Source organism: Glycine max (assembly GCF_000004515.6).
Source record: "Glycine max cultivar Williams 82 chromosome 9 unlocalized genomic scaffold, Glycine_max_v4.0 Gm09_scaffold_165, whole genome shotgun sequence".
NCBI classification, from domain to species: Eukaryota; Viridiplantae; Streptophyta; class Magnoliopsida; order Fabales; family Fabaceae; genus Glycine; species Glycine max.
In genome coordinates this window covers 1-12,690 of record NW_024464675.1, presented here as the reverse complement: position 1 = coordinate 12,690, position 12,690 = coordinate 1, and the positions used below count along the sequence as shown (strand labels likewise).

General features: G+C 27.9%; 1 protein-coding gene across 1 annotated transcript; it reads right to left on the bottom strand.

Moving 5' to 3' along the window:
- Nucleotides 1–10,119: 10,119 nt before the first annotated feature.
- On the bottom strand, nt 10,120–12,685 carry LOC106794621 (probable auxin efflux carrier component 1c; the record flags this gene model as incomplete). The annotated part of the gene is made up of 6 exons (XM_014762232.2): nt 10,120–10,438; nt 10,570–10,646; nt 11,369–11,526; nt 11,963–12,048; nt 12,196–12,445; nt 12,619–12,685. Coding segments are annotated over 6 exons (705 nt in total), but the record flags the coding sequence as incomplete, so codon positions are not given.
- Between the last annotated feature and the right edge of the window lie 5 nt (nt 12,686–12,690).

Below are 12,690 nucleotides of genomic sequence, written 5' to 3'. Positions count from 1 at the left end.
AGTTTCAAATTGTAGTATATATTCTCATTTGTGCACTTTATATAATACATTCGCCTGCTAATTAACTAACGAGTGGTTAACTTATTAGTAGTTGTAATATTCAATTGTATTGAATCAAAAGTTTAAAATGTATCACTACATTAGTAATTATATCTTATTTTATATGTGTAATTTGGCAATTGTATGCATTAAGTAATTCATAAAGCTTCTTATTTCTATATATATATATCCTTCCATTTATAATTCATGTACTACATACTTTTTATTTTTAGTTTACGGCATATATGGGTACTCAGACTCAGTTCATACTTTATACTCCCAAGCGCATATATTTGTTTTCTTTTTTGTTTGTTATACTTTTGCAACTTTAATTTTATACTACACCTTTTTTTATTGATTCAAACAAAACTTCAGAAGAACTCTTCAAAATTTGGATATGGATTCTCTATATAATTGAAAAGCAAAAAAGGAAGAATAAGTGAATATATTGTACTTTCTGAAAAAAAGTGAGTTAAATGTTCTCTTCTTTTCTCTATATGACATGCTTGCAATTTACATCCAAACCTTTAAATCTTGATCATTATATATGTTTATATATGTGTTTGTCAAACTGAATAGATCGACTACCCTGAATTATGTTCAAATCATGTATTAGAGGCTACCAAAATTTCACCTTAAATAAATCATATATACACACACTTCATATTTAATTAGGCTACATTTGGCGATTGGAAAACTAATTTCTTTTTCTCCTATTCAAAACACAAAGAATTTAATAATAGAGGAAACATATAATCCTAGCTTAAATTATTTGATAGCAGAACATTATTTTTCTTTTCTTATTTTTTCTTCCATATATATTACATTTATGAGAATATGATTTGATTCCATTTTATCCTCTTAGATTCTAGATCATTCTATTACTATAAATAATGTAATCATTGATATATTGAATAAAGAATTTTATATCAATTTTATTTGCCTCATTTCTTTTAGTTTTCTGTTACTTAATTTAATTTATTATTAGTTTAAATGATTATTTACATTATATATGATCATTTGCTTATTTGTTTCAAATGATCAACTGCTACTGTCTCTGCTAATAAAGTTTTTTCTCTATATGTACAGGAAAAGAACCAAATCCCTACCAGCTATCTACCACGTATCTATCGGTTATATTGTACGTTGTTGGTATTAAATTAGCAGTTTAGAAATTATATTTACTAAAATATTTTTTTCTGGTCGTACAAAATTTATTCTTAAATTCAATCTATCGCTGGTCAGAAAATAATATTTTTCTTAATCAGCAAACAAAAGAAATATTACTATATATGGGCACAAAAGGGGTGCCCAAAACCCATTACAAAATGAGCGGCAGTGATAACAAAAAGGAGGCTTAATTACAAAATTTTAAAATTAGAATAACTTCATTTTAAAATTTTAAACTTTTATTGTGTAAGGGCTTAACTAAAGTTCTCTAAATAGTATAAGATATACAAATAATTTAACTTTTTCAAAACAAATTAAATTAGTTTTCACCTTTGATAAATAAATAAAAAATAAGCATTTGGAAAAAGCAAGATTAGTTATGGTAGTTAAATTATCTGAAGCGACCGAGTGTAGTGCTTCAAAACAATGATAATAATTTTAATTAAGATAACTAATAATTAAAAATATGTGGGACATACGATATTAATGACATTCATAATGACGTAATTAAAGTTGTTTCTTAGTGCCTATTGACAAAAGCTTAAGCATTTTAACTTGTTCCTTAAAAGTGAGAGATTTGGATAAAAAGAAATGATCACAACAGGAATGATAAAATATAATTAACATTGTCAAAAAAATAAAATATAATTAACCAAGTAAAATGAGAATCATCTGAAAGAAGAAAGTTATGTTACACGTATGTGTTATTCTTCTGCATGGATAGATCACTAGCTTCAAAACCTTTGTCGTTTTCTCATCAAGCCATTGTATATATATATATATATATATATATGCCAGTGAAAAATAAAAGTTATCTACCATTCTGGCTTTATATGTACACATTTCTCTTTTTGTCGTCGTTCACATCTAGTGCGTATAGTTAATTAGTTCCCTTTAATTTCCCAAGTTTTAAGGTTTCTAATTAGTTCTGTTACATGTGGAATAATGGAAACAAATTTTATAATTATTTATGGGACACAGATTTTGAGTTCATTGCAAAATTAATAAACAAATACATGTAGCTAGCCAAGGTTGGTGGGTTTAGCTTAGCTAAAGAGAAGATATCAAAGTGTTATCCGTTATGCTATATTATTTATTTATTTGGTTATAGCCCACAATATCTCTGTTTGAAGGCATCTAAATAATATGATGATTTCAAAATAATGAAAGTCTTAATAAATCATAGAGAAAAAGCCTTTTTGATCATACGAAACCATTAATTAGGAATACCCACTAAATATCAGGTGGACCACTACTCATCAGTCATCACTTTACTAATGGCACATCACTATACATATATAACATGATTCACTGCCAAAGAAAAAAAAATATTTATGGAAGTGCGTATTTTTTTTTTCTTTTTGAAAATGAATATGGATAACTATAATTAATGTATTCATATACACACATAAAAATTTAACGCATTTTGACAATTTAAGAAAATAATTCTGTAATATAATTTTTAAGAATTTTTATAAGCCTATAATTTATCATTTAAAATATAATAAATCATTTTTAAAATATTCAATTAATGTAAAGTTTCTCAGACATATTTCTATAAACTAACTATCAATTAATTCAAGTGGTACATCTTTATTTTATTTTATTTTATATAAAATAAGGCATTAATAAAATATGGTGTTTAGCGTGAATCACTCAATCAATCGTTACATCTTTTTTTTTTTTTTTTAAAAAAAAGGCATTCTCATTAGTAATTTGAAAAGGCCAATCTCACCATATTACATGTTAAGAATAATAGAATATACAAATTTTTGATAAAAAAAATATATTTCTAATGTATTTTTTTTGTGCAAATTTATAATGTAATTTAAAAAAGAATAAAATTGCCTGAATTCACATATTATATGGATGTGTTATGTATTATGATAAGCTTTTTACAGTATATCTCATTGATAAATGATTGATTCGAGGAAGCTGTTTTGGTGTGGAAACATTACATTCACATCTATACTACTTTTGTTTGCCTTCCTTTTTGTGCGCATGATTTGCAAAGCCCAAACAAAACAAAATTATCGTAATTTTTTTTTACAATGCTGACAATAACGTATAATGAGTATTGTTGCTTAAAATTAGTAAATACTACGATTTTGTATATTACATTATATACTTATATAGACACAACCTAGCACATAACTTTTAGACACATCTAATTAGAAATTTATAAATCATTAAAATATAAAAAATAGTTAATATGATAATTAAAAATAAATTCTAAAAACACACTTCTATCCAAGAGTGAGTACCAAATTATAAAGAGGTGGATGTGTTTACCAAATATTCTAATGTCAAACCAATTATCCAACATCCTGATTTTCCTATTCAAACATGGTTTTAATTATGAAAAATTACTATATAATATAAAGTAAGTTTTATAATCCTCAAATGTAAATTTGGTGTTCCAAATGTTATTGGTTTCATTGCGAAAATAAGGTTAACAAACAATATTAAAAATTTTATTTGTAGCAAACATAAATTAAAACTTATAACCAAGTTGCATTTTAACGTTGCTTAATTTCCCATAATACCCTACTGATCGATAGTGTTTTGTATACATTATGCACAGTATTCTTCTTAGCTTTAATTTCATTCAGTGCAGGGAATGACTGGTACAATAAATATACAAAGCATTATTAATTTGGAATAGTTGATGGTTTTAGACTTTGGCTAATTTTCTTTGAAATAATTATTAGTATCTACTATGTAGATTCTATAAACCTAACCATGGAATCAAAATTTTGAGGCATGTGCTTGTTATTTTCCATCCCGACACGTTGTGTCACTATATATATCCAATACCTGGACCAGACAGACGTGTATCCATTGGAAGGCTCCTTTGATTAATTTTCTATCTTAAACTTGATACTTATTTTGATTTCTTACAAATTCGTCAAATGAATCATTAATAGTGCGCACTGCATGCTTTTACATGTTTACATGCCTGTGAAAATGTAGACTACTCATAAAAGTGACTGAATCTTGGGAGCTATATGTCAAATTCAATAAAAGCAAATTGCACCAATAATATTGTCTATGTACATGTGCTTCGCCATATCTAGTACTCATTTGATGGAAGATTTTAAAAAATGATGTGATTTTTTATTTTAGAAAGAAACTACCATATATATCTTATATGGCTTATATAAAATTTGATGTGAATCATCCTTATGTATATTGTTTCGGTAAATTAATTTCAGTTTTTTTTAATCTCTTTCCAAATAGTTTTTTGTTAAATAAAATCTCTTCATACCCCGATTCATCAATTTGTAAACTTTTATAATAGGGAATTTTATTTACTATAAGTAAAATTTGTTTATATATATTAACACCAGTTGACATAAGTTATAACAATTGATATAAATAATTAAGTTTTTTTACAAAATACTTAATGCAAATTCAAATTTAATACATTGCCTCTTTCTCGTATCTTTTAATGTTTTAGTTTTTTATTTTTGTTTTCAAAATATTTGATGAATTTAAGTAATATATTTTTCTCAAATATATCTTTATTTAATATTTACTAGTGGTACAAATATCAAAGATCAATATACTAAATAAAGTCATTTTAATCAAATATAACAATTTTTAGTTTCATTAAATATTTCTTAATTTATCTATAATAACTTTAAACGTGAAAAGATATGAGAAGAATGCATTACATTACATTATACATAAAAAAATCAATACATTATAGTACTAACATTTTTCTAATCAATATTTTTTATAACAGAGTAGTTAACAAAAACCATTTTGTTTTTGTTTTGAAAATCTTAACTTAACAATATGTTGTGAGGAAGTTGAATAATAAGATTTAGGTAATTATATATATATATATGGAATGGCAATGGAGAGGGGTCTTGACTTTGATGGAATGGGAATATATTTGAGGAGATATGGTAGGGGACTAGGGAGGTGAAACAAAGGGACAAAAGCAATAATAATGCAGTGAGAAATGCACAAAGAAGGGGTGACATGGTTATAAATGCATGGTTCCACTCCACTCCCATGCTATTGGCAGCCGAGTCATCACCCCCATCAAAGAAGCTTCTATGTCTCTCCCAGTGGGGACTGTATTCGATCACCATTCAATTCTAACATGTCATTAGCCTCAGTAACTTAACATAACATAACATTAACAGCCACCAACTCAGCAACACCATCCATCTCTCTCTCTCTCTCTCTCTCTCTCTCTCTCTCTGTGTGACATTAGCTTCGATAAGACAGGTATTAATTCACATCTATTTGGCCATCATCCCGGTCAAAAAGAGAGAATAAATGACCCATTATCATTTATTATTTATTAATCTACTTTAATTCTATAGCAGTACTAGTATTCCTATAGAGCTCTCAACTTGATATTTAGAGAGCAACGTCACTGGTAAATCTTTTCCTTTATCAATTCTTTTTTGGGTGGGTAGGTATTTCTGGTGGAAAGTTAGACATTCATTTTTTAAATTACAGAAATTCTTCATAGAACTGGTTTTCTTAAAAGATATTATATAGTAATATGTATATATAAATTATATTTTACCCCACATATTTAAAAGATATAATTATTCGTCAATTATATTACACAATATATAAAAATATCTTTTCCTTTACCATGTTTGCAAATTGCAATAAGCTAATTTCAGCGAGGTTTTAAAGATACTTAGACCTCTAAAAGAAAGTGCGTAGTATGTACTGTAATATATAACTATTAGAGTGTTTCATCCAGGAGAATATTTTAATTTATGCAAGCACTATCATTTATTTTTAAAATAAAATAACATTTGTTATGTGTACACTTTTTTTTCAGTTTTTAAAGATAGGTGTACTTATGATACTATACTTTTTTTTGTTAACTTGTGCATGAATAGGAGCACGTGATAAGAAATAAAAATAAAAGAAAAATGTTGAAAAAGAAAATCTTTCTCTTATTATATATTAAAGTGTACACGTAACAAATGTTATTTTAATTTTCAAAACAAATAATAATTCTTTAACATTAGTAAAAAAATATAAAAAATATTAAATATAGAAAATATATTAAATAAAATAATATAAAAAATATAGATAATATTAAAAAAATATAGAAAATATATCAAATAAAATAATATAAAAAATATAGAAAATATATCAAATAAAACAATATTAAAAAAATATAAAAATATATACAAAATATTAAATAAAATTAAAAAAGTATTTATTTATTAAATAATTAAATTAAAAAATTATTTACAATTTTTTTTAAAAAATATAAAAAATATAGAAGTCATAAATGAATTTATGACTTCTAAAAAAAAGTAAATGGCTTTAGACTTGTAAAAATAAAAAACAAAAAAATGACCTAGTACATAAAAGTCATAAAATATTATATAACTTCAGTTAAAAAAATAGAAGTTGTAATATCAATTACGACTCACCTTCTTTTAGATAATAATTCAAAATTAACCCTAATAATAATTAACAAAAAAATTATCATTTAATCGTTTAGCTGTGTCATATAAATGTTTCATGTGATTAAGAATTGACAATTATAAATAATTAATCCCCTAAAAAATCAAAATAAATAACAACTTTTAAATTGACAATTACCTTAACAGTAAGGGCCAAGGGGGTACTTATAGATAATAATTAAGAAGAGTTTAAATTTGCTGTACTTTTAATATACATATTTTTGCCTTATGATGAATGTTATCAATAATATTAACATACTTTTCTTTTATCGTTTTCCATCACACTATTCATTATTGGAAATGTCATGCATTTGTTCAATGATTAAAAAAAAAAAAATTTAGTAACTGTGAAACGCGATTTTTTTTAAAAATGCACGAAATGCGCCTCAATGTGTTGAAAACATTATTAAAAACTATATTATTAATGTCTCGCTTTACACTATCATTTAAAAGAGTGGTGGCAATGTGATACATTATTAAAAATAAGTAGTTATCAAAGTAAAACTTTTTCAATGATTAGACCATAAAATATGATGATATAAAAATAACTTTATAGTTATAAAATGTATAAAAATTAAATCTAAAAATCAAGATTTGAAAAATGTCATTACTTAATAAGTAACCCAAGCTTTGTACTCTATTGGTTAGATTAGACGCCTCGTTTAACTAAATCCCATATTTAAACTCACACGTAATACTTTAATAACTGTAGTTTTTTTACCACACAATTTGAATTGCCTTTATTTTTTTTCCGTATTCTTGCTTTACTTTCCTTTTATATCTAACTTTACAACTGTCCTAGGTCCTAACAAAACCCATGTGATTAATAACAACTCATTCCAATTCCCATTTTAAAGGAGAACTCACCCTCTCTTGACTTGTACAAACAAGTATTATACCAACTAGAATTAGTAGAAATTGGTTGAAATATGTTAACTGATTTATTGGGGGGGGGGGGGGGGGGCAGGGTTTGCTTGGGAACATCCCCTCATAGGCTTCCATTCTAGTTTACAGGGCTAGAAAAAGATGTCATGCAAAGGCAGCAAACAGAACCGATCAGTTAAAAGGAAAGGGGTGACAAAAAGGTAATGTGTGTAGAGCTAAAAGAATATAGATGAAGAAAGGAGCAAGAAGAAGAGAGTGAGAGAAAAGGGAGGAGAAACTTTGGATTATGAATGTTGTCTCCCAATATTCCAAAGCTGTCCATATCACATCAAACCCCTATCTTGTAACCAGGGGTCCCTTCTTGTACTACATCAATGTTTATATAGAAAGCATAAGATATTTAGCTTAAGTTTCATCCTCATTATGTTAATTTCACATTTATTTAGAACGAATTTACTGTTAAAAAAACTCTCAATTTGATCTTAAAAACTTTTATTTGATCTAATTTGTTCTTTACAAAAAAAGTATACTAAATAATTCTTTTCTATTTTTAATATATGGTTAGTTTCTTAAAAAGCAAATGTGTATCAATTTACTCTAAAAATTAATGACTTAAAAATATTATTTAAAATAAATGAAATGTCTAACAATTTTTGTCTTATAAAATAAATATGTATCGAGTTTCAAACCAAAAGATAAGGTGCATGTATATTGAAAATTGAATTGTTAGTGATAACATTATTTTACTAAAATTATTTTACTAGATGAAGATTATTTGAATGGATGCATTGCAAATTATTTTTGTTTTAACTTCCAAGAAAATTTATTTATTATAATTGGTGACAATCTTCACTATAAATAGAGAAGATAATTAGTGGAGAAACAACACATGAAGATAGAGTGTGTGAGAAAAGAGATTGTGAAACAAAGTCACTTTGTTGAGAGAAAAGTGTCAACAAAGTGACTTTGTGTGAAAGTGTTATCATTTCTCGTAATCATTAAGTGGAGTACTCGGGTTTGTAAAGTAATACACTATTTGGGGTGAGTTACAATCTTGTAATCATTTTTATGATAGTGAAATATTTTTTGAGACGATTCCGTGGATATAAGCAAGAGGTGTCGAACCACATTAAATTCTTATGTTTGATATTATTTATCCTACAATGTAATCTTTATTATGTCTCAGAATCCTTTGTGGATGTGAGTAATTTTATTCGTGGGAGAATGGACTATCCAACAATAGTTCATGTATTTTTTTTCACAAATTGAACGAAATATTTATTCATAACAAATTAAATATGTTAATCAAGTACATCAAATCAATATTAAGAGTGTTTTATAAAATCATTCTAAAGATTAGAAGTTAGTTTCTATTAAGCTAATTCCAAGAAATATTAAAATTTTGTAGGGTCTTTCTATTTAGACTTAGTAGTCTGTATCTTCATAAACATATCTATTTTATCAAATCTTTCTTTGAGATAATGTCCAAATCATCTTTAGGGTGGATCAAAACTTATACGATAAGAGATTTTGCTACCTTAAGACCATTCCAAGAAACATTGAAATTTTGTAGGATCTTTTTGTTTAGATTTAGATAATTCGTATCTTCATAAACATATCTATTTTATCAAATCTTTCTTTGATATAGTATCCAGATCGTCTAAGGCCGGATCAAAACTTATACAATAAGAAATTTTGCTAGCTTAAGACTATTATAATTATGATCACCATTTATTGGAATTTCGGTCATTGGTTTCCTAGTCATCAAGTCACCAATTTTCTTAGTCTCTTCCGACAAGTGTTGACCTCCGTACATGGTCTTAGGGCTTTAAGAATACCTGTATAATCATCCGAGCCAACAGAAAAAAAAAGGGGAAGTATTTTTAAGGATACCGTTTTTTTCCTCCTCTATTCTTTAAATAATCTATCTCTCAAATTTAACGAAAAACATCATTCCCTGACTTGAATCAACTTCGTCGTCGGAATCACCTTCTTTTATTTAGTTAGAAACTAGCATTATTATTATACTAACAAGATTAGTTTTTGTTGTTTGTTTAGTTTTTATAATTTTTAAATTTCAAGGTTTGGAGTTTAGCCTTCTTCTAAGCTAAACGTTTTTCCTTTTCACCATAACTTTGATGCTAATTGGTAAATAGTGAAAGAAAAAACCAATAGGAATTTTAATATTATATTGGGAAAAATGATCATAGCACTATCATTTTCATCAACTAAGTTTCCCATGCTTTCCTATCCTTCAATTGATGAGTGACATGGAATCCGAAGAAAAATAATCCCCCTAAAATACCTTTTCCACATTTAAATTTATTTTGTTTCAAATTATCTATCTATATAGATATCTATTTTATGTTTAGTATTTTAAAATAGAACTTTGATGCTAATTGGTAAATAGTGAAAGAAAAAGCAATATGAAGTTTAATATTATATTGGGAAAAATGATCATAGCACTACCATTTTCATCAACTAAGTTTCTCATGCTTTCTTATCCTTCAATTGATGAGTGACATGGAATCCGAGGTCATTATAATATAAAATTTTAACGAGATAATCATTTTGTAAATTAGCTACATCATGATTTTACATTAATTTTCACTAAGAAAGGGCAATTCATTCAAAAAAGAAAAAGAAAACAAATAAATAAAAAAAACTGATCCTGGGGTTCTTCTTCCTATCCAAATTCTCGTGATGCTTCTTTTCTATTGTTGCTTTATGACCTTTTTTTTCTCTCATTCTCAACAACCTCAACCAAGCTTTGCATGGATGCCACACGTGAATCTTCTGTATCATCCATCATTTCTTTCATTCACAACCCCAACAAGATGTAGTACACTAGAGTTATGGGCAAAGCAATCAGCATCCCAAAAATAACACTGCATTGGGTTAAAGAAGAAGCTCCATTGGTTAGGATTAAAAGAGAAAGTAATTGAATGAAAAGGAAAAAGGAATGGAGGGGAGAGAAAGTTCTAATTGAGCCATATAAGAATTAGATTTGAATACTCACGCTGTGCTGAGAATATCAGGATGTACATTATATTCCTTAGCAAAGACAAATGGGACAATTCCTTGGGGAAGAGCTGCCTATATTTTTTTGACATTCAGTTGCCAAACAAACAGGACAAGCAAACAAACAAACATGTCAACTGCAGTTTCAAATCCTTGTTGTACAATCACAAACATGATCATTTGAATCCTCACTACTAGTACTAAGATCTTCAATTTTTATATTATTCTTTTCAAACAGGACTTATAGTGAGTTTGTTAATTCTGTGTTCATAGCCAATTTAATGCTTCCTTTTCCACTCTATGAAACATTTTTATTATGGTTGTACTAGTAAAACTTAAATTCACCCAATTAGAATTTAGTTAGATCAATTATTCATCAACTAGACATCATCCTTAATATGATTTTTAGTGTAATTATTTTTATAAAAAATAATGATATACAAACATCTCATTATTTTAAATCTTTTCAAACATTTTCATTTCTCTTTATCTTTTTCTTCTTATCCATCATAAATTCCATCTTGTTTATATTTTTTTTCTCCTTTTTCTTCCTCTCTAGGTGTTAAATAGCCCCCTAAATGTGCATGTACCATTTTTCTTTTATAAATTAAAAATAATAATTTATAATTAAACGACATAAGTGCAAAAGACTATCTTGGGCCCTAGGCATAGGTGGATGTAAATGTTGTTGTAAATTTAAAATAAAGTAGTTTTTGGAACTTATGCAATGAATGATGTTGTATTGTAATTGTACTAGTGAGTGGCTTTGTGAGAAGGGAACAAAGAGAGAGACATACCTGAACAATGGCAACGTGTAGGAGAACACCTTTGAGTCCAACAGCAATGGAAGCAGCTGCCATGACAGCTGGACCTGTAAGGAATCTCACAGCCATGGCAAAAGCTGCTGTGGAATTTCCACATGCTATGACCCTCGGTTGCAAAGCCATGAAGAGACCTGTCACAAATTCATATAAAAAAAGCAAAGCATGCCCCCATCAGTATCACCACTACTACTACTACTAATCTCTCAGTCAATCACACCCCTTTGTGATGAATGACCATTCATCATCACCACCACCAACCCCACATCATCACAAAACTTGGCAAATAAAGTTATCATAAAAAGAGTGCAGACATTATCATAACATTACACAGTTTGCTTTCTTTGCTTTTTTTCTCTAGTTATAACGCCTCCTCTTCCTTGTTGCTTGTTTAATTTAAAATAATAATCATTAAACAAAGTAAAGAACAGCAACATGGAATCACAAAAGTTTTTCTGCTTTTTCTTTTTTTCTCTCTCAAGTAAGCAAAGAAGATGTCAGAACAAGTTATTTTCTGAGCTAAAAAAAGCATTTTTTTTTGTAAGGTAACAAGGAGAGAATTGTCCTGACCAAGACTGAACATGGCCATGCCAAGCCCTGCGTCTGACAATATGGAGATAGACTTTGCTATTATGGCAGGCATCTCAACATTCCACCTGCACACAAGGAACAACAACACAACACTCAACCACAAACCAATCAAAATGGAAAGGCAAAAAAAAAAAAAACAACAAAGAGTGGTACAACTACATATGAAATGTTGCATAATAAAACATGGAGAAAGAATTTATTTATTTTCCTACTTGAATGAAACAAGAGACCAAGTGAGACCAATTAGGCTAGAGTAGGTGTTGGGGTTTCTGATGAGTTTTCTCCACACCATAATCAATATAAGCCTTGTCATCACACTTGCTGGAGGCATGGTTTTTGGTTTCCCATCTCCAACCTTCTCACCTTCAAGCTGATTCATCTCCCTGTCCATTTCTCTATTCCCAAAGCTGAACTCATCTTTCTCTAGGTAGTCTTCTTGAGTGTCTCTATGATTATTCTCCACTGGTTACCAAACACCACAAGTAAACAAACAAATAAAGACTAATATTATTGTGTTTGGTTCTACATCTTAGATATAATTTTTCACATTTACTAAGAAGCTAGTAGTTTTAACTTACTTCTGAACAGATTTCTCAAAAAATCCAACCTAGAAAGAACAAAAACAAAAATAAAACCTTTTCCTGGAGATACATTCAATTTGACTTCTTTCTGATCATGACCTCCTCCATACTCATGGGCACCAAACA